We start from the raw sequence: 23,260 nt of genomic DNA, 5'->3' as shown, positions 1-23,260 counted from the left end.
CTTAACAGTGCTTTTCTTATTATTTTAGTTAAAGCAATTCGTAGTACAAAGATATAAATCATAAATCAAGAAATATATTTAACCAGAAATCTTGCCAGTTATTTCATAAATCTTAACGTGTATTCTATAGGATTATCAATTGTATAAATATAATCATTATTTTAAAGTTAACTTAACACTTAAGTTAAGTAAAGTTAAATTTGTAAAATGTAAACAAAGGTCTCGTTGTTTCATTTCCGATATTCCGATTTAGGAAGCGCGCTAAGCAAAACAAATCGGCTGTTTAAATTACTGCACTTGAATGACAAAACTAACAATCGATTACCTCGACTTTCAGATTCCCGTTACTCGCACTCGCAGGCAGCATAGCGAATGTTTTCTAAGGTGCACACAGGCTCCACCTAGCGAAGCTTACAATAACAGTTCATGCCTCATAACCGTTATTCGTAGCGCTGAGGGATATACGAGTAATAGATTCTTTGAAAAGGATATAACAGGCAGAATGCAGCGTTTCCGAAACTATAGAATATATATTCTTGATGTGGATCACTAGCCGAGTCGATTTAGTCATGTCCGTCTGTTTGTCCGCAAGAACGTCGAGTAAGAACGTACCCATAACTATAAAAGCTTCATAGCTTTCATAACAGATCTTAGAGGCGTAGAAAAGATTTGGTACAAAAAATAACTAGATCCCATTTATATTTGTTATATCGACTTGGAATACGTAAAAAACCTGTGCATATATTTGAATTTAAATATGGATATCGCGGCGGATGCCGTTAAATCATTTCAATAACGTCATAAGTCAAGCATGTAAATTTCGTCATAAATACGAGTTATAATTGGAAATATCATTTAAATTTCGTCATAACAAGATATAGTATTGTCAAAACTCTCGGCTATCTCTACATTTTTGTAATTGACTCACGCGCTATTGCCACACTTACTGAATGCACTTAAAAGCAGTTGCTTTTTGAAAACAATTGTTTTTTGAAAACACTTGCTTTTTGAGAACAGTTGCTATTCAAATTCTGAGAAACAATGTTCCTCGCACTGGAAACTGGTTCCTTAATGGTGATCCTTATTTGTTTGATGGCACATTTGGTTTCTGCTGGTAGTCCTGGTAAGAACATTTAAGAGCTTGAAAATTGTGTTATAAGTTGATTAACTTTTTCTGCTATAGAAGTGCACAAGACAAGTGCGAAGGAAGATTAATACAATTTATGAAAACACTGTCTTATAACAATTATTTCTCTACTTTTCAATAGATAAACTGTGTCAACCGGATGAGAAGTGCATCCGACTTAAGGATTGCCCACACATATATGACGATCTGAAGAGCAAAAGATTGTCGTGGTCTGCAAAATTAGATATATTGCAGACAAGAATATGTGGCGACAATGTTCGATACCAGAATCTTAACCAAATGAGTTATATCTGCTGTCCCAAGCCGGCAACCATCTTGCCAAGCTATCCGGCTTGTGGACGGCCACAATTGACTTACCGGGTTATGGGTGGCACGGAGCCGAATCTCAACGAATACCCGTGGCTGGCCATGCTTCTGTATCGGAATCGGAGTGCCTTCAACGCTGATTGGAAACTAGTCCCCAGTTGTGGTGGCTCCCTGATTAACAATCGCTATGTCCTGACTGCAGCCCACTGTGTAACCGATGAGGTCCTGCAAATCCAACGCGTCCGCCTGGGCGAGCACACAACCTATCAAAACCCGGACTGCATGAGCTGGGGCGCACAAAGAATCTGCGCTCCCCCACATCTGGACATCGACGTGGAGTCGGTCACAGCGCATGATGACTACGATCCAGCCAAGTACACCTCTCACAACGACATCGCCCTGGTGCGACTCCAAGTGCCAGTGCGGTAAGTAAGCACGTCGCACACGACCTATTGCTATCTATTACCATTTATGAATGTATCCATCAGATATACGCTCGCTTACTATCCGATTTGCGTTCTGGGCTACCGCAGCTCACTGAGTAAATCCAAGCTGCGCGTGGCTGGCTGGGGAAAAACGGGCATGTTCGACGCTGGGAGCAAGGTGCTGCAACATGCTGCCCTCAAGATAAGGAAACCAAAAGTGTGCTCGGAAAAGTACGCGCCCCTGGGTTTTGTGCCTCGATCCCAGATATGCGCCGGCGGCTTGGATCACAAGGGCACCTGCGGCGGCGACTCCGGCAGTCCATTGATGGGCACCTCGCGTCGCAGCTACGAGGAATTCACGTTCCTGGCCGGCATCACTTCATACGGAGGTGCTTGCGGCACAATTGGCTGGCCGATTGTTTTCACACGAACGGCGAGGTTTTACAAATGGATACTGGCACACTTAAGGCCCTAGAAGCTGTTGAACATACCAATATATTATTGACCAAATATATCGAGATCATGGACACCAAAATATGAGATGGAAACTGCATTTTCACTATAGTTGATACAACTGATATTCCAATTGAAAGATAGTAATGCATGCGGATGCAATGGTATGGAGTTTACTGGTCCAACCGATAGGATTTCTTACTTAAAAGTATGACTTGCTGGATATTTATATGAAGATCTGAAAAAGTAACACATCTCTCATATGTGTGACGTAGTTTTCGGGAATTTCATTCGGATTCGTTATCAAGTAACTTTGGAAACATCCGGAATGCCTTTTTGCGGTTGAGAGGATAAGTTAGTTTCACTTGAACTCTCGACGGCTCAACATGTTCACTTGCATTCCGTTCGCACTCGTAGTCCTATTCATTCAACTTTCATATTCAACGAAATTTGGTAATTAGCGTGCGGAATAAAATCGAATCCGACTGTGAATCATAATCTAGGAATTTATGTATTGTTTTGAATATAATATAATACTTAATTAGTAAAATAATACGGTTATCAAAGCATTCAATCTATGATTAATCTGCGATTTTAGACTGCTATCCGGATGAGAAGTACGTTTACCTGTTTGAGTGCCCCCATGTATATAACTCTGGCATGTCCAGGACATTGATGAGGGAGTATGACATGGATGCCTGGTGGCCGTTCCAGAGGATCTGTTGCCCCCCGCCTGGCAATAGGCTTCCAAGCCCAGAGATCTGCGTCCGAAGATCACTTGCATACCGAATTGTGGGTGGTTTGGATGCAAAACCAAACGAATACCCCTGGTTGGCCATGCTCCTGTACCTGAATAAACTCACCTTGGAGATCACACCCTCCTGCACGGGCTCCTTGATCAACAATCGCTATGTCCTGACCTCAGCCCACTGTGTATATGGATTTTCAAGTCACTTGTCGCTGAAAAGAGTACGTCTCGGCGAGCATAACACCGCCTATGATCCAGGATACAATCGGGTCTGCAGGGACCATAACAACCATTGTGCCCTTCCAAATCTGGAGATCGGATTCGAGAGGATCATAGTGCACGGGGAATACAAAGGCATTAGCGAATGGAAAACCGAATACGACATCGCCCTCGTACGACTCAAAATGCCAGTGCGGTGAGTAATGATTTCGCAGAAAATATTAGAAATAATTATAAGCGATTCTGATCCGTTGACTTCCGTTGCCAAAAGTCTTCGCGAATTTGTTCATATTCATAATTGATAATAAACACCAAATGTATGGTATAATGTTCTATTGGGTGTTTCTTTTCCAGCTATAGGACAGGCATCCTGCCCATATGTATTCCAAAGCACGGCCTCTTCGCGGAATCCCAATTTGAAATAGCCGGATGGGGCAAAACGAATGAATTTAGTCAATTTAGTAAAGTACTGAAGCACGGATTCATCCGGAAAAGGAAAATGGGAAGGTGCGCATCCATGTTTCCGCATCTGCGCTTAAGCAACAGCTTACAAATCTGTGCCGGCGGCGACAGTGCCGTCGATACCTGCGATGGGGATTCCGGCTCACCGCTGATGGTCACGATGCCCAATGGTAGTGTTTACTTGGCTGGCATCACCTCCTTTGGCGGTGAAAATTGCGGCCAGATTGGACGTCCTGCAGTTTACACCAGAACCAGTGCATTCCTGCCATGGATAAATGAGGCATTGAATATTGAATAATGGTGAGACAGTTTAAAGTGGATTAGTTTTATTTTTGTCAAAAGAACTCGTAAAATATACACAAATACACGCAGGTAAATACTGTTACGATTACAAGAAACCCCACAACACGCAAATGACGATAAATTACAATAGTGACTGTTGACAGAGACATTGAGAGAAAGAGATTGGCTGGCGCGGGCAGCTCCGGCTGCGGTGGCCAAAAGGACCCAATCCCACGGCGCCGAATCGTCCGCGACCAGCGATTAGCGATTAGCGTTTAGTGGTTGGCATAGAAGCCATGTCCCGAGTTACCCATAAACTCCGTCCAGCGCTGCGACTCCGCCGGATCCAGCTCCGAGCAGACCTCGCCCGGCCGCAGGGAGCGACAGGTGCACGTGATCCCGATGCGGGTCACCACCAGCTGCGACTCGAACTTGGGTAGGGCGGGCTCCGCGTCCACCAGACGCTCGCTGAGGCACTGCTTCAGGAACTGTTTGCGCAGCACGCGCAAGTTGTCTATGGTGTAGCCTGGGGATCGCAGATATCAGTGGATTAGTTGAGTCACCGGTCATATAATCTAAACTAAATCTAAAACCTTTTGGACTTGGAGTACTTACTCTTGTACGCACTGACTTTCTCCTCGACGCAGCTGAGATCCTGCGGCGAGAAGAGTGGCGGATAGGCCTCCGATTCGCGGATGTTGAGGACGAAGGCAAAGTCCAGCGAGGAGCTGACATTGCCCAGAGCTTTCAGCAAAACGCCGGTGGATGAGATGGAAGCCAAGTACCAGTCAGCTCCTACGGAGGACTCCTCTCCACCAGCGGAATCCTCGGCCGCTGTAGTCGTGATGCCGGAAGCACTCTCGCGTCTTTTGCGACGCCTCTTCTGCTTTTTGTTGTCCTCCTGGGCGTCGGCAGCTCGCTCCCGCGCCTCGTTGTCCAGCTCCAGATCCCAGAGGCTTAGCGGGGACTGTGCGGACATGGGTTGTCCGGTGGAGCTGGGCGTGGCAGGGGTGGTGGCTATGATGCTGCTGCCACTGGCCTCGAGGAATCCACTGCGCACATCGCGATTGCCGGCGCTGGGATATTTGGAGCGCAGGTGAATAGGTCGCTCACGTTCACTGGGCTCCAAGAGCGGAGGCACTTCGTCGTTGTACACCAGTTCGTACTCCTCCGGCAGGCGCAGGGGATTCGCATTCTCTGGCGGCAGCTGTAAGGCATCGTAGTCCTTCTGCGGAGTTAGGAATTCGTTATATTCGTTAATATGTCACATATCCGTAATACTTACAAATTCCTTGGGGTAACCACCTGCCATTCCGAAGTTAGGTGGTTCGTTATCTGCTCCCTGAGGCAAAAGTTCCTGCAATTGCTGCTCCATCAGCGGATTGGGTCGATGGTGTGTTTTGAGGCGACGGTTGGGGTGCTCCGTCCCACTACCGATACCATTTGCAATGCCAATTTCCGATCCGGCGGCCACCTGGCGCAGCAGCTGCTCCCGATTTCCGGCCAGCAGTTTCTTGAGCAGCTTGGGATGCTTCAGTGGGGACTTCTTTCCCGCTGCCGCCGGTCGTTGTGTGCGATTCAGCTGCACCTCCAGGTCATCGGTGCTGAAGAGGACCGCACCCGGTGGTTCGATGTGCCTGGCAATTCCGTAGAGCTTCAGCACCGTGGACTCGTTGTACCGCAGACGGCAGGTGTCCGCCCTGGCTTGGAGTATAATGTCGCTGTCTGGCACAAATTCGTAGGCATCCCGGGCATCCGGACGGTTGCGGCACTGCAGCTGCCAGTGTAGGAAGAAGTCGCCACCGAAGCTCTGCGATATGGAGACGCCGCCGAGAAGGCTATTGGCTCCACCCGCATCCGTCATCATGGCGTTCAGCAGGGGCTGTCCATTTCGTCCGTCCAGGATGGTGGTTTGCGAGTAGTAGTATACCGGGAATCCCGGCCCAGTGTTGTACTTCACCATGAAATCCGTGACCCTGTCGTGATTAAAGAGACCCGGGACAATGGCACTGACGCACTCGCTGGCCGGGAACGTGTAGTTCCACATCATGGTGTAGTTGGCTCCATCGAAGGCCAGAACGCTCCGATTGAAGGCGGCCACCACCACATCCGAGATACCATCGCCATTCAGATCGGTGAGCACGGCGGGCACCATCAGACCCGAGCCCTGTTGTCGATGGAGCGGGGTGAAGTGCTTCTCACTGGTGTGCGCCATCAGGGAGTGCAGTCGCAAGGAGTAAATGCCACCTGGAGTGTTCTGGCCTCCAGTGACGATCAGTAGGAGCTCCGTGCCATCCGCCTGCGTGATCAGCTGAATGGGCACGAACATCTCCTCACGGTACGGCGTTGGAATGCTCCGGATCACCTTGCCCGTCTTGCCCGAAATCAGCTTTATGTGTCCCGCCTTGGACTCCTCGCGCTCCTCCAGATGGGCGGCTATTACTTCCGGCACCGAATCGCCATCCAGATCGCGCAGCACATTAATCGTGTACAGATCCATTACAATGGGCGAGTTCGTTTCCACTTCCAGTTCCCGGAAGCTCCAGATTACGGAGCCAGTGCGTCCATTGATGGCGTAGATCATCTGAGTGGTAAAATAGGAAGGGTTTGTAATTCAAAAATCTTAAATTTGCTATATTTTATACTTACTCCCAATCTTCCAGCTGCCACGCAATCGGTACCCCCATCTCCGTCCACATCCGCGCTGCAGTGCAGCGAGAAGACATTCGCCACACTCCACGATTGCCAGAGGATAGATCCGTCCAGTCCGTTCAAGGCCACCACGCCGCCCTCGCAGGGCACCTCCTCTCCTTGCTGGGCGGACTGACAACGCGGCAAGGGGATGCCCTCGTAGGGTATGTTGTCGTCCACTCCGTAGCCGAAGACCACGTCCTTGATGCCATCGCCATTCAGATCAGCCGCCCGCAGCGGACTCTCGCTGTTCATGCGCGCCAAGCTGCGAGACCAGCGCTTCTGGACACTGATCTGTGTGCAGGGCACAAACTCACTACCCATCGAGCTGCCATATGAGATGCGGGAGGAGCCTGCTGAGATGGCCGCCAGCTGGGCGGGATCCGGTCGCCACCAGTGCCGGATTCGCTGCAGCGGCAGCGGGAAGAGCGTCAGCATGAGGGCCGCCAGGCTGAGCAGGGCGCACAGCACCGTTAGGGCGGCCAGGGCGTAGCAGAAGGGTTCGCAGCAGCGGCAGCAGCGCCGCCTCCTGTGCTGCTTCATTATCGGAGTGGATCCCGAGCCGGATCCGGGCCCGGATCCTGGACTGTGTTTGCGACGCGGCGCCATCAACGGCCGCTTCAATCCCTGCTCCTCGCTGCGCTGTGGGGGGAAAACAAATCCATTACAGTTCATTACAATATATCGTTCCACAGAGAGAATGAATTTTCTTATTAAATTGTTGAGATTTAAAATTTCAATATAAAATGTTCTACAATTATTCCTTTTTACTTTTAACTATATCCTTATTTTTATGAAATGTAAGTTGCTTTTTTAAGAGTTTTTTTATCAATTTAAATGGTCATAAAAGCAATAAAATATAGCAGTAATTTATTTTCATGTATAAACAAAAAATGTATGTACTTAACCAAAATTGTGCGCGGCATATGGTAGCTTATAATTTCGGTTATATTTTTGTAAACTATATTTTAAAACAGAAAAGACATTTTCCATGTATCTTTTAACCTGAAAGAATCTAAAGAGAATAGCTCACAACTTTTTTTTCCTCTGTACACTCGAAACTTTGCACGAAATGTCAGCACTCTTTTTCTAACCCTTCCGTGTCCACCCACTTGAGTACAAGATGTTGTATCCCTTGTGATCTTATGATTTTCGATTTCGGACTCACCTTCGCCGACCTGGCATCCTTGATGAACACCTCGTCCTCCACATCGTCGCTCGCATCCTCGTCGATGGACGAGTCCCGTATGGCAATCCTCTTGGACGGCACATATGGCCGCAGTTTGATCATCTTGGGTAGGGATTCCGCTGGCGCGTCTATACCACCAGGCTGCGCCTGCAAGAAAACCTCTGATTTAGCCGCTGGAAGGATGCGCTGCGGATATCTTAAAGCATCCTGCGGCTCCTGTTTTTCCGTGCAACTCCAATTGCAGCGATGCGCGTCCGGCGAGTGTGTAAAAATCAATAGCGACGTCACGGTTTCGCGCTCAGCTGTCCGCGAATCCGGAGCATGCGCCCTGCTGGCGTGGCAGTGGAACCACCCGAACCACCACCCATGGGAGCGAACGCCACGTGTTGGCCAGCGGCTACAGGTTTGTTTGTCAACAATGAGGTGGCCCACCTGGCCAGCTCGCTCTCACTCTCTCTCTCTCTATTTGGCTCTCTCTCTATCTGGCATCTGTTGCTGGACAGAGGCACCACCCATACGCGACCCACCACCACCCATCATCCCCCGGCCAAAACTCCCTGATTAGCTCCTTGCGAGCGGTTCAATGTCCTCGCTTTGAGGCTTTTCATGAATGAAATGGGTGGAGTTGGGATATGTGGACGTTGGGTGGGACAGCGGGAGTTCCATTCAGCGAACTTCCGCGTACTGCCAATGTGGGTCACATCTTCTCTGGGACACTGTGTGGTTTCCCCGCTCGCCAAATGTGGCGATTAATATTTAATGGCATTTTGTCTGCGTTTCAGTGGCAGGAAGTGAAACGGAAAAGATACAATTGGCCGATAAGTCACTAAGTCAATGTTCTACTATAAGCTAGCTTTTATCATTTGTCTTAAATTTGCGGTAAATTTGTGAAACTCAAAACTATTATTCCGTTAATTCCTTTTTATACCCGTTACTTTTAGGGTAAAAGGGTATACTGGATTCGATAAAAAGCTTATTAAAAGGAAGTTATATATTTCTTGACTATAGTTTATTCATAAACCAGCAGAAATTGTCACGCTTTCATTTATGATTTTTTTTTTGGTTTTTTGAATTTAAGTATTGACAAACATTTACATTTACAAACATTTGTTACGCCCTCAAACCGCTCAAAACTGCCCAATTTTGAATATTATTATGTAATATAAAATATTTGTATCGAGGTGCCAAAATATGAAAACTCAAAAAATTCGAACCCATATAATGTTTTGAAAGATTTTTGTAAATTTAGATAATAAATCCCTAGCAGTGCGTGTAACCGCCGCTAGATGGCGCTCGGGGACAATCTGAGAAAGAGCCGCTTTCCTAATTGCATAACTCTGTCCCCCCTTTAACTGATTAAAGGGTATATGATAATCAAGGTACTTGGCTATAGCGTTTCCCCTTCTATTATATCTAACCTCACAAACTGAGAAACTACATAGAACTTTTCAAAACTGAGTTTTTGAATTACCTCCATAAAAACAATGTACTCGTCGCCAGGCTCTTTTGAATTGGTTTTGCCCAAAGCATTCCAATTGCCGTTCATCGCATAAGATCCTTGCTTGATTCACTAGAGGTAATAAATAAATCCAGAAAATTCGTTAACCAGGCTTAATAACTCTGCAACCTTGGCTCTCTTTACGTCACTGCTATTTTCTTGCCAAGCCAAAACGCATTTGGCTAGATACGTTTTTGCATCTGTATCTATTTATCGTACAATATATTTTACAAATTTCTATGACGTATAGAGCGCTTGTCAAAAGCCAAACACAAGTAAAAAGTTTGCTAGTTTTTTTTTCACCCCACCTAAAGTATTCAAATTGCAAGTGCGCCAAAAACTTTTGCGAATTTGCCACAGCCACCGCCCTCTGATGCTGCCCTCAGCAGAAACTTAAGAGCACCACTTAGTGGGGTCGGAATAGGAATACTGGGGGTGGTGGCTTCTGGCGAGGAATAGGAGCACTCAGAACAGGTCCAAGCTCGACTGCATTCGAATAATCTATAGAAAAATCTGCGGCTTTTTATAGCTGCCCCATCAATAGGGAGGAAAGTGGCGGGGAGTGTACTAGGATGCCGATGAGGATTGGCATGGGCTTGGGCATGGGCATGATGACGAGGACGAGGATGACGATGACGACGAGGTGTGGTGGTAACTTAAGTGCGCTATTATCGCATCAGAGATAATTTAATAACGACAAGTCTTCTTCCTCGGTCGGAGGCCAGAAAGACAGAAAGGATGTATGGAATCGGTTCAAGAGTGTTGCGGAAAGGCGTTGAGTAGTTCTTGGGCTAGTGGGCGTGGCAGGTCTCTGGGATTCACAAAATCTGCATATAGAAAACAGCCTGCAATGTATATAGTCGGTGTGAGCCTCGCCAAGGTCGCCAGTAATTCGAAGGGGAAAGCCAAGTGTTTATTATTTATGAATTTTGAAATTATAAATTGAATCACAACGACCTTGCCGTTAATAAATTAGACACATTTTTGGTTTTTTTCAAGAGCGGATATCCTTCATGTTAGTATTTCAAGTAAAAAAGACTCGGATCTTAAGATATACATTAAAGATGTAACAAACAATGTAAAGATGTAATAATATTTCCAGAATGCTATTTTAAATACATTTTAATAGCCAAATTTTGGCGTGAGGCCTTAAACAACATGATGCAAAGGCGTTAATAAATAAAAAAAACTAAGTTTTCACCCTTAAATTTAATTTGAAAGAAAGCTTCGGCTTAAATATTAAATTTTGTGTTCAAATGAAGCCATCTAAATTAGCATCTTTCACTTTGGAAGCCAAGAATGCATATTCTTTATTTCTTAAATTTTTCGTGCTTCATTCATTTCTATTCTCCGATTTAATCATCTCATTAAACTTGATTTTCCTTGCGATTTCCCTCTGGCGTTTATTTTCAATTCGTCGCTGTTCCAATTGTTCATTCCGTGTGACGTCAGACGGGGATCACAGGATTACCGAGGCACTGCATTCATTAGCCCGGGTTCCCAAGTGTCGCGTCCCCATCGAGTATGCCACTGGTCCCAACTTCTGATGCGACAAATGACACTTCTGGGGGCACTTGGCATCTTGCGGAGAACTTGTTAAGGGAGGACTAACGAGGAAATTGATTGAAAAATCTCAAAACTAAAGAATACGAGTGCGGACAAATAAAAGCTTGAAACAACTGCATGAAAGTTCCCTCGAAATCAACGAGTCGAATCAATAATAGACATACGTTGCGTCTTGCCATGATGGGAATTGAAGGTCCTGCCCTCCACATCCTAGGCTGTATCATTGGGTTCTGGGCGCGAAGGGTGAGCCGACAACAATGTCGATGACGACAGAGCCTAGCAGCAGATTATGTAGCAAATGGAGGCAATGCCAAAGTACTCGAGGAAATTATGTTAAGTGACAAACACACAGGCCCATGGCGTTTGCAGCCCTGGTTGGCAAAATGATATTTGCCTGTCCTATATATGGGCGAAAATGCAAGCAGGCATTGGCGATAGTTCCTTGTTCTCCCCAATATTAAAGACCACGCTCCTGGCGGCTTTCACTTTTGCTTTTCCCCACTGCTCGCAAAAAAAAGGACTCACCCACACGTACGGACCCTTATACCAACATCGCGTCAAGCATCCTGCATCCTTCGTTGGTGAACTGTTCGTTCGTGCCTGGCAACGTTTTAAATTCAAATCTGTTCGCCTCCAACTGTCAGTTGTCAGCGAAAGTTTGAACTGCCAAGACGTTCAGATCGGAAGAACTAATTTTCAAAAATAATTCCAGTAAACTGTTAAATGCTGAAGTGTTTCAAATATTCCTTAAAAAATAGAAACCTTCTTTGACAGCTTTAAAAAGCATTAAAATTCTTTCGGGAAATTTATGAAAAGTGCTGTTTTTAATCATGCCATTTGTGGCGTCAAGCTGATGGTTATGTAATCTCTGTGAAGATTCCAGAAATCCAACAGAAATATTTTGCTTCGAAAACCAAGCAAAGATTAGTTGACTGAAGAGGAAAGCTATTTCGAATTCATCTAAAAACTGTGTAAGATTCTAAAACCGTGTATAACATAATATGTACATAAGATTTTAGAGTGATATTTTATAGATTAACAATCAATTGCGTTATACTAAAATCTATTAAAATATCGAGGTCTCAACTCAAAATTTAAATAAAAAATTGATTAATAAAACAATTAACTCAAAATTATACAAGCTCATGAACGATTTGAAACATTTACTTAAACTAAGTTGTCTTTAAAGTTTTAGATTGAAAATATCTATTAAATCCGCTAAATCTTTGAAATGAACAATCAGTACTTATTTAAATAAATATTTCTTGCTGATTGAGAGTTAATACAACATTCTTTAATATTATAATATTTAAAATTTAAAAAGCGCTTGTAAAGAATTATATCATTTTCAAAGTTTGTTTGTTTAGGGAGCGTTTATACTGTAAACAATAAAGAGTTTTCGCATTGGAATATCTTGGTATCGGAATATTCCAAAGTAAATTTTAATACTTTAAAATGCAGTTCAATATTTTGAGTTATGTGTTTTATATTCTTTATCATGTTTTTTGAATATCTTACTTAAACATTCGAATACTTTTTATGAAATGATGTTACACTTAGACTATTATAGTGTGTTCTATCAATTTTACTTTTATTCTGATCTCAAAATAGTTTTCCCATCACCCTTTTAAAGCAAATATTTATTGCAGTCTAATTATGAGTTCATTATTTAAAATCGCTGATTCTTTAAGTTGTCCCAATTTGGCGAGAATAAAGAAATCCTCAGACTTGTGCCGCGCCGAGTGCCGTGGCAATTGTCCTTGTCTAATGGGGGCTCTGCAGCATTGGCAGGATTCCTTCATTGCCCGTCTTCAGCGCCGTGTTCGTCATGTGGGATGTGGGCGGGTGCACCGCCACGCCCCCCATCCTCGCGGCCGCATGAAAAGGCGCATGGCCACTTAAGGCGCAGTTCGCCCACCGCCCACCGCCTGCCTTCGAGTGGCTTTAATTGTGAATTAAGACGGTATTGTGCAGCGAGCGACTGGGACGACGACAGGTATCGCTGTCTATGTCCTGCGGCCAGGGTTGCCAGGCTGCATTCGGACTCGCTTTCGATGGCTCCCAATGCCGAGGCTATCCATTGTCGACGGCAAATGCCCCATTGTCTCTTGGTCTCGTCCCCTATTTTATTTACTTGGTTAAGCGGCATAATTGTTGCTATTTTCGTGCCAATCGCTCTCGATGCATTGTCAATGCCAGGACGACCCATCGGAAGCCTTTGATCCTTTCCACCTGATGGCAAGGTCACGGACGAGACCGGAATATCGTTTCAAGTTGTTTGCATCGACGTAGACCCATTGTCACCCATTGCACAGGAAGAACCCTGAAACTAATACTCATTCTTATTGTAAATAGGCTGCATGCAGGAAGGTCTCGTAGAAATTCAATATATACGTAAAAAAGTAACCATAAGAATTTTTTATTAATATTTATTAAGTGAAGAGTCCGTGCATCATAATATTGTATCTTAACATCACAGTGTGGAGAAATATTCTTATGAATTACCAAACACTATAAAAATAAAATAAGTAAAGTAGGAACCATAAGAATTCAATCATAATATTTTTAATTGCGGGAATAATTGATATAATATAATATAATAATTAGCAGAATAGATATAAGTTTATAGATTTGTTAGTGTTGTTGATTGGGGATCTTAATGGCACCTTTTATCTTACATCTTTAAAATTACAAATTATATAATAGTATATTTTCGACACAGAAAGAGCTCACATTGAAATGGTGTTCCAAATAATAATCCTGGTGATCTGCACCATCTGCATGAAGCACTACGCCAAAGGGGAGTTTCAGTGAGTATAAACGCGAAGAACTAACGAATATCGAACTGAAGTTATCCTGTTCATCCAGACAAAGTCTGGCCATAACCGACATCCTGCCCGAGGACATCAAGCGCTACGACAAGATGAGACCGCCGAAGAAAGAGGGTCAGCCGACGATAGTCTACTTCCATGTGACCGTGATGGGTCTGGACTCCATTGATGAGAACTCGATGACTTATGTGGCGGATGTGTTCTTTGCCCAGACGTGGAAGGATCATCGCCTGCGATTGCCGGAGAATATGACACAGGAATACCGCTTGCTGGAGGTGGACTGGCTGAAGAATATGTGGCGTCCGGACTCGTTTTTCAAAAACGCCAAATCGGTGACCTTTCAGACCATGACCATACCCAATCACTACATGTGGCTGTACAAGGATAAGACCATTCTGTACATGGTCAAGCTAACGCTGAAGCTGTCCTGCATCATGAATTTCGCCATTTATCCTCATGACACACAGGAGTGCAAGCTGCAAATGGAAAGCCGTAAGATTTCGTTAACGTCGTTTTGAACGGTGAATCAGCTGAATAGAAATCGCTGATGCATCATTGCTTTCTACGAATTTTTAGATAATATTGAAATTTAAACCTTTTTTTAGTGTCCCACACCACGGATGACTTGATATTCCAGTGGGATCCCACCACGCCCCTTGTGGTGGACGAAAACATCGAGCTGCCGCAGGTGGCCCTCATCCGGAATGAAACGGCGGACTGCACCCAGGTTTATTCCACAGGCAACTTCACCTGCCTGGAGGTGGTGTTCACCCTTAAGCGACGATTGGTTTACTACGTATTCAACACCTACATTCCCACCTGCATGATTGTGATCATGTCATGGGTATCCTTCTGGATCAAGCCGGAGGCGGCACCAGCCCGTGTGACTCTGGGTGTCACCTCCTTGCTAACGCTTTCCACGCAACACGCCAAATCGCAATCGTCTCTGCCACCTGTTTCCTATCTCAAGGCAGTGGACGCCTTTATGTCCGTTTGCACGGTGTTCGTGTTCATGGCCCTCATGGAGTATTGTCTAATAAATATCGTTCTGAGCGACACGCCCATTCCCAAGCCGATGGCCTATCCACCCAAACCAGTGGCGGGAGATGGAACCAAAAAGGAGGGCGAGGGTGCTCCACCTGGGGGCAGCAACTCGACGGCCAGCAAGCAGCAAGCCACTATGTTGCCACTGGCCGATGAAAAGATCGAGAAGATTGAGAAGATCTTTGACGAGATGACCAAGAATAGGAGGGTAAGTTGGGAATCCTTCAGTTGTAATGCAGTAGCTTCTTGATAAACAACAAATAACTCTGCATACTTTCAGATTGTAACCACCACACGCCGCGTGGTGCGTCCGCCACTTGACGCCGATGGTCCGTGGATTCCGCGCCAGGAGTCGCGGATAATATTGACCCCGACTATCGCTCCTCCGCCACCGCCCCCTCCGCCAGCGGCACCGGAACCGGAACTGCCCAAGCCGAAACTCACACCCGCCCAGGAGCGGCTCAAGCGGGCTATATATATAGATCGGTCCTCGCGCGTCCTTTTCCCCGCCCTCTTCGCCAGTCTGAATGGCATCTACTGGTGTGTGTTCTACGAGTATCTATAAGGACTACGACGACTGTGCCCTGTAAATACTTTCGCTAGCTCTCTGGCACTCCATCCGAGTGTTAAACGTTGATTGTTCGCATATATCGAAACGTGTATCGCAAATTTAATCTTAAGCTTTCACGCACAAGCTTTAAGTCAATGAATTTTAAACATAGATGATTGTTAAACCAGAAGAAGGGAAAAATGGAACATATGGAGATATGATTACAGGATAAATTACAAATTATCAATTCAATTCCTAAAATGCTTAAAGTTAATCAAGTGACGTAGTAGCTGATGTAGCCTAAGTGAATTGTAATTTAATGTCTCAAACAAATGCTTTTAATTGTAAATAAATAGAGAATCCATTTAACAATATTTCTGGGTGCTTATATCATTGTTCTAAAACTTTGGTACAAAATAATTTGTACCAAAACCCTTCACATTGAAAGCTTTTACAATACAAAAGCTTAAATTAAGCTCTACAAAAAGGATTCCATTATTTAAGTACAACTTATGTGTACTTTTGACTGGCTTGTCCATTTGCATTACCATTTCTCAGCCGGTTGGCTAACCCATTCATTTTTTAGCACCATTTTCTTCTTTTATTTTTACAGTACCAGTTATATGTTTATTTCGCGCTGCTTTTTCTTTTAAAGGTGCCAACATTGGATGGAACAATGGAACTTGCTCGATTTTCTACCGCCTGCAGTCGTCAAACAGCCGCAGGGTGAAGAGAAACAGACTTATGAATACCCAATTAATTATGTTGGTCACACGCTCCACACTTTTGCCTTTTCACGGTCGTTAGTGACGCCCGAGCAAAAACTATGATAGGGTTAAAAACCGAAAACAAAATCTAGCACTTGGGCTAAAGATGTGATGGAGACTACCAGCTGGGAGCTATAGATACATATGTGAGATGGCAGTTGTAGATTAATCCCAAAGCCTTGCAGTTAATTCTTCACCACCATCATATTTCCACTTAAATTTTCTTAATTTTGATGGGTTTCTCCCCCCTATTCAGTGATCAATCAATCATATGGAGCTTTGTGAATATATGTATGTCTGCGGCTTAAACATTTGCATTTGAAGTAGGCCAGGCCAAAAGAGTTCGCTGTTCGTTTTGGGGAATCCACACCATGATTCACCCAAAAACCACATCGCACACGGGCCCAGTACTTGATGGAGTGGATTGCATTGGCAGCAGAGGCTTCGAGAGCGGAAAATAAGCTAAGGTTGCGCAAATTGACTACATATTTTGGACTGGGGAATACCTGAGGCCCAGCATTATGTGGGCGTGCTCAATGCAAATTTGCTCAACCTAATGGCAGAGTTGAATGGGTTCGATGAGTTGTTGTTGGTTTTTCAAGGAACGCAAGATGGCTAAGTTGGTCAAATTATAAATTATATACGACAAGGAAAATACCCAATTTAAGTGACTCTGCGAGTGCCCAAAGTCTCACCTCTTGCACACACAATGCCCAAAGTCTGAAGAAAGTAAAATCCAGCCGACAACCTCACGGCTACCGTCGCGGCTCTTAACTCCCTCTCCCCCCCCTAACCGCCACCTATCCCCCTTAAAAAACCGAAATGAAAACGAAACGAAATGCTCCATCGGCAATAACAACAGCAAAGGCCAAAGCTGCCTGACAACGACGCCACAAAATGTTATGTTGTTGCTGCTGGCGTGGTGTTGTCTTCGGCTTTTGCATTTTCAGTTTCAATTTCAGTCGAACTCGGGCAGCAGCGGCACACGGAAGCAGCAGACCGCACTCCGCTCCAACTTCGAAAAACCCTTTAAAAGGCCCGAAACAAACGAAAGCAATCATAATCCCAACTTCCAATTGGACTGCCAATATAACGCCTTGCTCGAAACGAACAGGCGTATAAAAAGTGAAATTCGTCCACTTTTCGCAGTCGATTTCGCAATCTTATCGGGCGTAATAAAGATAAATATTACAAAATTCAATTAAAGCAATTGGCAGCTCGTTAAATCGTTAAAGTTTACACCAAGGCTAAATTGTGTTTCAGCTAAGCCAAGATAACGAAAAGCTAAAGAAACGTCGCCGCGGCTTAAAACTTTTTAACACTTTCCATTTCGTTCGGAGCCGTTTTCGTTGGGTTCGTCATCGCAGCGGTCGCCTTTCGTCGAGTGTGTTAAATAATAATAGTAAACAAAAAAGTGAACGAAACTACCACATTTTTCGGCAAATGTTCAACGGCTTTGTGAACTGAAAACGGAGACTGCATTTTAAGTTGATGATTGGCAAGATGCAAACGAAGGTTTTACTGCTGTGCCTGGGTTGGTATTCGAAAAAAAAAAAAAACAACACATGACTGTCCCCAAAATTAACAGATAATTAACCTACTTTTGGGCATCCCAAGCATTTATTTGGTAACAATTTATCACCCTCTTATGGTTAATTTGTGCTAATGTGCTGCGCAAAATATATCAACGAAAAACAAAAGACTTAGGCAACGAACATGCTGTTGCGCATCCGACGAAAGTCCGAATGCAGCTGATGATTGCGGTTTGTTGTTTTTTCTTTCATTTGTGGCTATCATCATGATTCGTGCAACGTGAGGCAGCTTGCAACTTTCTTTGGCCGCCACTGCCAATAAAACTTCCGCTCGGTGACGTCACAGACGGGTCGAAAACCAGCTGGCATGCAAATCACATAGATAACGCCACCAAGGCCAATCGCATATCTCCCCTGGCCCAAAGAGTACACTTGTGTACGTGTTTCTTGGTATTACCGCAACGCCAGGCTTGACCATTTATTATGCAATAAACAAAATAAAAGAAAGAAAAAACTTGACAACGCCGCAATTTGTTGGCCGTTTGGTTAGTTTGGCCGTTGCCGGTTGCCAAAACTCCAGGTGGTTTGCCGATTGCCTGACCATGAAGTGTACAATTTTTGAGATTTCTGCTTCGGAAGCTAATGCAGCCGCTGTTTCTTTCGATTTTCCCCGTTTTGTCCCTCTGCGGGGATTAGCTTGTAATTTTCCATCAGCGGCTATTGCAGCGTTGACATTTCAACTGCTTTCTTCGGGATTTTCACTTTCGTTAGCCAAGCGATGATAGGAAGAGTGGTAGCTCGGAGCTGACAAAACTCCTGGCCTTGGTTAATTGGATTTATGATTTTGGGAGAATTGATTTAGTAATGTAAAAAATATTTAGACAAAAATACGATGTTCAGTGCTGAACACTCGGGTTCTTCGACTACCAGACACCCATTGCTCTGCTAGTGGGTGACTGTTCTAGCGGTTTGTAGGCGGGCGTTAGAATGGGCGTGACAAAGCTCTGAAACAAAGTTGCACAAAATTTGTTCCTAAAGAAGAACACTTTGATTCCTTCCACCTGTTAGATACTTTAAAACGAATATAGTATATAATATAATATACATTATTTTTTTTAATATAAAAATTTTATCATTTATATTGTAAACCAGAAATTAAGAAATAATTTTAAACATAAATAAGAACACTAGTAAGAGGGCACAGTTTAGGAATTTTCTATATGATTTTCACTTTTTTCTTTGGACGGTGTGACATGTTTTTGGGTCAAAATGCACAAAAGTACGATCAACAATAAAATAAAAAACCAAAAAGAGAGCACGTATCCATAACGAATGTGCTTAGTCTGTCTAGGGCCTCCGGGGCATTCACTTTTCCCAAGAAATCATTTCTATATAAGCCCTATAATTGGCCAATATTTCATTGTGTTGAGGCGAGCAGCAACAAAGTGAAGCAGTGCCATTTGGTATGGGCAATTTTATTCCGAGTGAAAGTGGCAAAGTTGCAGTGCACACCTCGAAAAATGTTAATGAGCCGCCTTCGAATCTGGCATAAAAGCAAAACAAGAAAATCAAAATAAAGCAGAAACAGGCGAAATAAAACCGAAACTATAGCAGCTTAACCCAAATCACTTAAAGATAATCAATTTTGTTTTCCTTCGCTGCGAGGTGAAATCTTTTGGCGACCTTGGCGCCCATCAACTTACATAAAGAATCATCCGGGAGGAAGTTCCTCATCGCGCAGATCTTCTCCTTCCAAAAATGCCAAGTCATTAGGGCAAATGGAGACAAGCCCACCGAAAAAACCTAGCAAGCCAAGCCCGACGAACCGAGATTATGTCACGGCAGTCAAGCAAAATAAACTCACAACTAAATAAACATTAAACGCTTCAGTTGAACAACGACATACTTTCCCATTAAGGGACAAGGGGTGCGGGGGGATGGAGCGGGGGAGGGGGCGTACCGCAGATGCGTAATGCCAATTTGTGACATTACTCAACCGGCGACAAAGCCGAAAGACTTTGCATAGGACCATTGTTGAGTTGGGTTTGGCCAGCTGGGCGCTCGCGGATCTCAAATGCTTCCTGCTTTCAAACTCTATAAGCATGTTTTCCCCAACAGTGCGTTTCATAACTAGCAAGTGCATCAGGCAAATGTATTGAAAGACAATGGGGTTGTACTTTTCCTTGAATCGGTACATTACACTGTAACTTAGCTTATTACATTTTAAATTAAAGGTAACCAATGGCATTTTTTGATACTTAAGTTTGTTTAACAAAAAATGCAAATTAATAATAATAAATGATTGATTTTACTTGATAACGAAAAGTTCATATTCGTTATCAAGTAAAATCAATAATTTATTAATTAGGCATCCTTATCAAAGCACTTAATATTAAAAGGCTGATAATCATTTTTTTTAATTATTACATTTTATTGAAAGTCAGTGTGGGCATAGGACCGCTTAACTAAACAGTTTTGTTACTTATATTACATTGTTGTTATCTTTGCGACAGTATGTATGTATATTGCTTACGTAGGCTTATTAGTTGTTTTGGTTACCACGTTTCTAGAACCCTTATTAAAGTCAAAAGCTAAATTTGTCTTAAACTAACAAAACTATATTAAATATATCTTATCACCGTTTCAGTACTCTCCTTGGGAACATTTCTGACCGCTCAGGGACAATCGGATGCCGGAAACGATGAGGAGCAACCACTCCATTTGACCAACGACGGTAAGTGTGATCAGGATGCAGGATGCTGTGCACGGACATTCATAACTTTAACCCTTAAGGCAGCGTCTTTCTTTCAGCCGCATCTGCACGATCGACGACTGGGTCGCCAGTTGAGCGAGGATCTCGCAGAGAGCCAGAGCTCGGCAAGCAGTGTCAGCAGCAGCAGTCAGTCCGGCTCCGCCTACGAGGATGACGATGACGACGTTGAGGGTTCCAGTGAGTACTACGATAGCGACGAGGAACAGTCCGAGGGAAGCAACGAATCCCTGCCTCGTTTGCTCTCCCAATCCACCTTTAATCGCATCTCTGAGACGTTGGGAGCGCTCAACCATGTGGGGCACATGCTGGTGGACATAACTCGCGGTGGGCAGGACCAGGCCAAAACGGAGGGGACGGAAAAGAGTGAGGATACAAGCCAGGACAATAGTCAGACGGGTGGATCGTCCAGCGCAACCACAAGTGCTTTCAGCACCACCGAAGTGGTTCCCTCCTCCACATCCTCCCCACAAGGAAAATCGGAACCACTGCCAGGAGTCTCCGACAAACTTATGGATCCTCTACCGATTACACTCTCTGCCAATAGTTTACTACCAGCTGGCAAGCCTGCGAATCTGAGTGTTATCCAAGTGGCCACCAAAAGAATCGGTATAGATGACTCTGCTCCCATGTTTGTGGAGAATAAGGAGCTCAAGCTGAAGAAGAAAAAGAAGAAGAATAAGAACAAGCAGAAGGTCAAGAAGCCCAGTGAAGAAGGAGCCGCGATTCCGGTAGTCCAGGGAGCTCAGCAATCGCAGCAGAAGATCAAGATACCTACTACTCCGCGCACCACAACTACGTCCACCACCACAGAGGCACCTATTACTCTGAGCCCATTGGATCAGTTGGCAGAGGCTAGTGATGAGGCAGGAACCGGGAAAGATGTGGAAAACTACTGCAAGACGCCAAGTGGAAGGCGAGGACGTTGCGAGGATCTCAGCAGTTGTCCCGCTCTGCTGCTGAATCTCAGCAGCTTGAGGGAATCCCTGTGCTTTAAGAGTCTTTATGTGCCGGGTGTGTGCTGCCCCATTTCCTCATCCTCCACTGTTTTGACCACTCAAAAGCCTCTGAGGCTGACCACTCGTGCGACGACGACCACCAGCACCACCAAGGCCACGCAGCCCACGAAGAAAAGCACCGTTCGACCCACGACGCGCCCCACATCTGGACTCGTGCTCATTCCCCAGAAGAAACCGCCCACTACCACGACGACCACCACCACGGAGGTGCCTCTGGAGCCGGAGGGTCTGGACGAGATCGGCAACAACATTGTTGATCCCGATGAGTGCGGTCAGCAGGAATACTCAACTGGTAGGATTGTTGGCGGAGTGGAAGCTCCGAATGGTCAGTGGCCATGGATGGCGGCCATTTTCCTCCATGGACCCAAGCGCACGGAGTTCTGGTGCGGTGGTTCGTTGATTGGCACCAAATATATCCTGACAGCTGCGCATTGCACGCGGGACTCGCGACAGAAACCGTAAGGCATAGAGAGTCCTCCATGTGATAGGCACTAATATCTTTCACTTTTTCTTCTAGATTTGCTGCTCGACAGTTTACGGTTCGCTTGGGTGACATCGATCTGTCCACGGATGCGGAACCCTCTGATCCCGTGACCTTCGCCGTCAAGGAAGTGCGCACCCATGAGCGGTAGGTTATGCTCCTCCTAATGTGTGAATAGTATTAGTAACTTGTGTATCCTCAGATTCTCCCGCATTGGTTTCTACAATGACATTGCCATCCTGGTTTTGGATAAGCCCGTGAGGAAATCAAAGTATGTGATTCCAGTCTGCCTGCCAAAGGGAATCAGGATGCCGCCCAAGGAGCGGCTTCCCGGACGTAGAGCCACCGTTGTGGGCTGGGGCACCACCTACTACGGTGGTAAGGAGTCCACCAGCCAGCGGCAGGCGGAACTGCCCATCTGGCGGAATGAGGATTGCGACCGCAGTTACTTCCAGCCCATCAACGAGAACTTCATCTGCGCAGGATACTCCGATGGCGGAGTGGATGCTTGTCAGGTGAGTTAATAAAGGAGTTTTCATTCATAGAGGATCAAAACTAATTTAACTTTTTTGCAGGGCGATTCTGGCGGTCCTTTGATGATGCGATATGACTCCCACTGGGTTCAACTGGGAGTGGTCTCCTTTGGCAACAAGTGTGGTGAGCCGGGGTATCCAGGTATGTTGCTCTACAGACGCACCTCTTTAAACAGTATTGACTGATTTGTATGCCCATGCAGGTGTCTATACTCGAGTCACTGAATACCTTGACTGGATACGCGATCACACGAGGGATTAATCGCATTCCCGCCGATCCACCGATCCACCTTAGCCGTAACTGTAGCCTAGGTTTAGGTACGCACTAGTCTATGTACTCTTAATGAACCTCCCCTCCTGATTAATGCAGTGTACTATTTATTAACCGCATCCATCGCCATGATGATTGGCATTTGTTGACTAAATTAATATATATATTATATTTAATTTTGATAAATAAACTGTGTAAACAAAACGTAGCGTGGTTCAAGACACCTGAATTTCCTGGATATAATGAATTAGTATTTTAAGCTGCTGCTTTAGATGTGACTTACTAATTAACTGTGTCTTGCTAACTAGTAACACATCTTACTGGCAGCTAGCATTCCTTAGCAAGATTTTCTTTAATGATGAGCCTGAATTTATATGGCATATGTCGATTTTAAAATCATTTTCTATCTATGGTCGTAAACTATGCGGTAGTTAGAGAAAATTCACAGTATTGTAGAGGTTAAAATCGTTAAATGA

At 44.8% G+C, this 23,260-nt stretch overlaps 5 protein-coding genes across 7 annotated transcripts; 4 read left to right on the top strand and 1 right to left on the bottom strand.

The window, feature by feature from the left end:
- Nucleotides 1-1,041: 1,041 nt before the first annotated feature.
- On the top strand, nucleotides 1,042-2,405 carry LOC6727432 (phenoloxidase-activating factor 1). Its single transcript, XM_016175611.3, has 3 exons — nucleotides 1,042-1,123; nucleotides 1,269-1,878; nucleotides 1,942-2,405. The coding sequence occupies exons 1-3, from the start codon at nucleotides 1,042-1,044 to the stop codon at nucleotides 2,351-2,353; spliced, it is 1,104 nt and encodes a 367-aa protein (XP_016033999.1). The 3' UTR covers nucleotides 2,354-2,405.
- Nucleotides 2,406-2,592: 187 nt separating this feature from the next.
- Nucleotides 2,593-4,248, top strand: LOC6727431 (spaetzle-processing enzyme). Its single transcript, XM_016175612.3, has 3 exons — nucleotides 2,593-2,784; nucleotides 2,930-3,494; nucleotides 3,653-4,248. The coding sequence occupies exons 1-3, from the start codon at nucleotides 2,718-2,720 to the stop codon at nucleotides 4,056-4,058; spliced, it is 1,038 nt and encodes a 345-aa protein (XP_016033998.1). The 5' UTR covers nucleotides 2,593-2,717; the 3' UTR covers nucleotides 4,059-4,248.
- On the bottom strand, nucleotides 4,070-9,612 carry LOC6727430. The gene is made up of 6 exons (XM_002102775.4): nucleotides 9,394-9,612; nucleotides 7,902-8,069; nucleotides 6,692-7,375; nucleotides 5,328-6,626; nucleotides 4,658-5,270; nucleotides 4,070-4,568 (listed from the first exon to the last, which is right to left on the bottom strand). The coding sequence occupies exons 1-6, from the start codon at nucleotides 9,466-9,468 to the stop codon at nucleotides 4,318-4,320; spliced, it is 3,090 nt and encodes a 1,029-aa protein (XP_002102811.1). The 5' UTR covers nucleotides 9,469-9,612; the 3' UTR covers nucleotides 4,070-4,317.
- A 2,010-nt stretch (nucleotides 9,613-11,622) lies between these two features.
- On the top strand, nucleotides 11,623-15,785 carry LOC6727429 (glycine receptor subunit alpha-4). 2 transcript variants are annotated; one of them, XM_016175613.2, is made up of 5 exons: nucleotides 11,623-11,957; nucleotides 13,709-13,796; nucleotides 13,855-14,309; nucleotides 14,423-15,069; nucleotides 15,142-15,785. In XM_016175613.2, exons 2-5 carry the CDS (start codon nucleotides 13,726-13,728, stop codon nucleotides 15,424-15,426), a joined length of 1,458 nt encoding a protein of 485 aa, XP_016033997.1. In that variant the 5' UTR covers nucleotides 11,623-11,957; nucleotides 13,709-13,725; the 3' UTR covers nucleotides 15,427-15,785. The 2 variants fall into 2 exon arrangements, with proteins under 2 accessions (XP_016033997.1, XP_039150520.1); XM_039294586.1 differs by lacking the exon at nucleotides 11,623-11,957 and having other exon boundaries at nucleotides 13,693-13,796.
- A 1,323-nt stretch (nucleotides 15,786-17,108) lies between these two features.
- LOC6727428 (plasminogen) lies at nucleotides 17,109-22,988 on the top strand. Of its 2 annotated transcripts, none has more exons than XM_002102773.4 (7): nucleotides 17,109-17,712; nucleotides 20,358-20,444; nucleotides 20,508-21,957; nucleotides 22,017-22,127; nucleotides 22,183-22,495; nucleotides 22,556-22,655; nucleotides 22,717-22,987. In XM_002102773.4, exons 1-7 carry the CDS (start codon nucleotides 17,670-17,672, stop codon nucleotides 22,773-22,775), a joined length of 2,163 nt encoding a protein of 720 aa, XP_002102809.2. In that variant the 5' UTR covers nucleotides 17,109-17,669; the 3' UTR covers nucleotides 22,776-22,987. The 2 variants fall into 2 exon arrangements, with proteins under 2 accessions (XP_002102809.2, XP_016033996.1); XM_016175615.3 differs by lacking the exon at nucleotides 17,109-17,712 and adding an exon at nucleotides 19,703-19,827 and having other exon boundaries at nucleotides 22,717-22,988.
- Nucleotides 22,989-23,260: the final 272 nt, after the last annotated feature.

The sequence above is a fragment of the Drosophila simulans genome, chromosome 3R (genome assembly GCF_016746395.2).
Source record: "Drosophila simulans strain w501 chromosome 3R, Prin_Dsim_3.1, whole genome shotgun sequence".
Classification (NCBI taxonomy): Eukaryota; Metazoa; Arthropoda; class Insecta; order Diptera; family Drosophilidae; genus Drosophila; species Drosophila simulans.
The sequence above is the reverse complement of the archived record's forward strand: the minus strand, read 5'-3'. Positions and strand labels throughout refer to the sequence as shown.

Bases quoted from the DNA above. Each gene is read 5' to 3' on its own strand.
- LOC6727431 (XM_016175612.3), top strand. From the start codon at position 2,718: ATGTTCACTTGCATTCCGTTCGCACTCGTAGTCCTATTCATTCAACTT. The intron at 2,785-2,929 runs GTAATTAGCGTG...CTGCGATTTTAG, and splicing joins TTCATATTCAACGAAATTTG to ACTGCTATCCGGATGAGAAG. The intron at 3,495-3,652 runs GTGAGTAATGAT...TTTCTTTTCCAG, and splicing joins CGACTCAAAATGCCAGTGCG to CTATAGGACAGGCATCCTGC.
- LOC6727430 (XM_002102775.4), bottom strand. From the start codon at position 9,468: ATGAACGGCAATTGGAATGCTTTGGGCAAAACCAATTCAAAAGAGCCT. The intron at 7,376-7,901 runs GTGAGTCCGAAA...TTCCCCCCACAG, and splicing joins AGGATGCCAGGTCGGCGAAG to CGCAGCGAGGAGCAGGGATT. The intron at 6,627-6,691 runs GTAAGTATAAAA...TTTACCACTCAG, and splicing joins TGGCAGCTGGAAGATTGGGA to ATGATCTACGCCATCAATGG.
- LOC6727429 (XM_016175613.2), top strand. From the start codon at position 13,726: ATGGTGTTCCAAATAATAATCCTGGTGATCTGCACCATCTGCATGAAG. The intron at 13,797-13,854 runs GTGAGTATAAAC...CTGTTCATCCAG, and splicing joins TACGCCAAAGGGGAGTTTCA to ACAAAGTCTGGCCATAACCG. The intron at 15,070-15,141 runs GTAAGTTGGGAA...GCATACTTTCAG, and splicing joins AGATGACCAAGAATAGGAGG to ATTGTAACCACCACACGCCG.
- LOC6727432 (XM_016175611.3), top strand. From the start codon at position 1,042: ATGTTCCTCGCACTGGAAACTGGTTCCTTAATGGTGATCCTTATTTGT. The intron at 1,124-1,268 runs GTAAGAACATTT...ACTTTTCAATAG, and splicing joins GGTTTCTGCTGGTAGTCCTG to ATAAACTGTGTCAACCGGAT. The intron at 1,879-1,941 runs GTAAGTAAGCAC...TGTATCCATCAG, and splicing joins CGACTCCAAGTGCCAGTGCG to ATATACGCTCGCTTACTATC.
- LOC6727428 (XM_016175615.3), top strand. From the start codon at position 19,785: ATGCTTCCTGCTTTCAAACTCTATAAGCATGTTTTCCCCAACA. The intron at 21,958-22,016 runs GTAAGGCATAGA...TTTTTCTTCTAG, and splicing joins CGGGACTCGCGACAGAAACC to ATTTGCTGCTCGACAGTTTA. The intron at 22,656-22,716 runs GTATGTTGCTCT...ATGCCCATGCAG, and splicing joins TGGTGAGCCGGGGTATCCAG to GTGTCTATACTCGAGTCACT.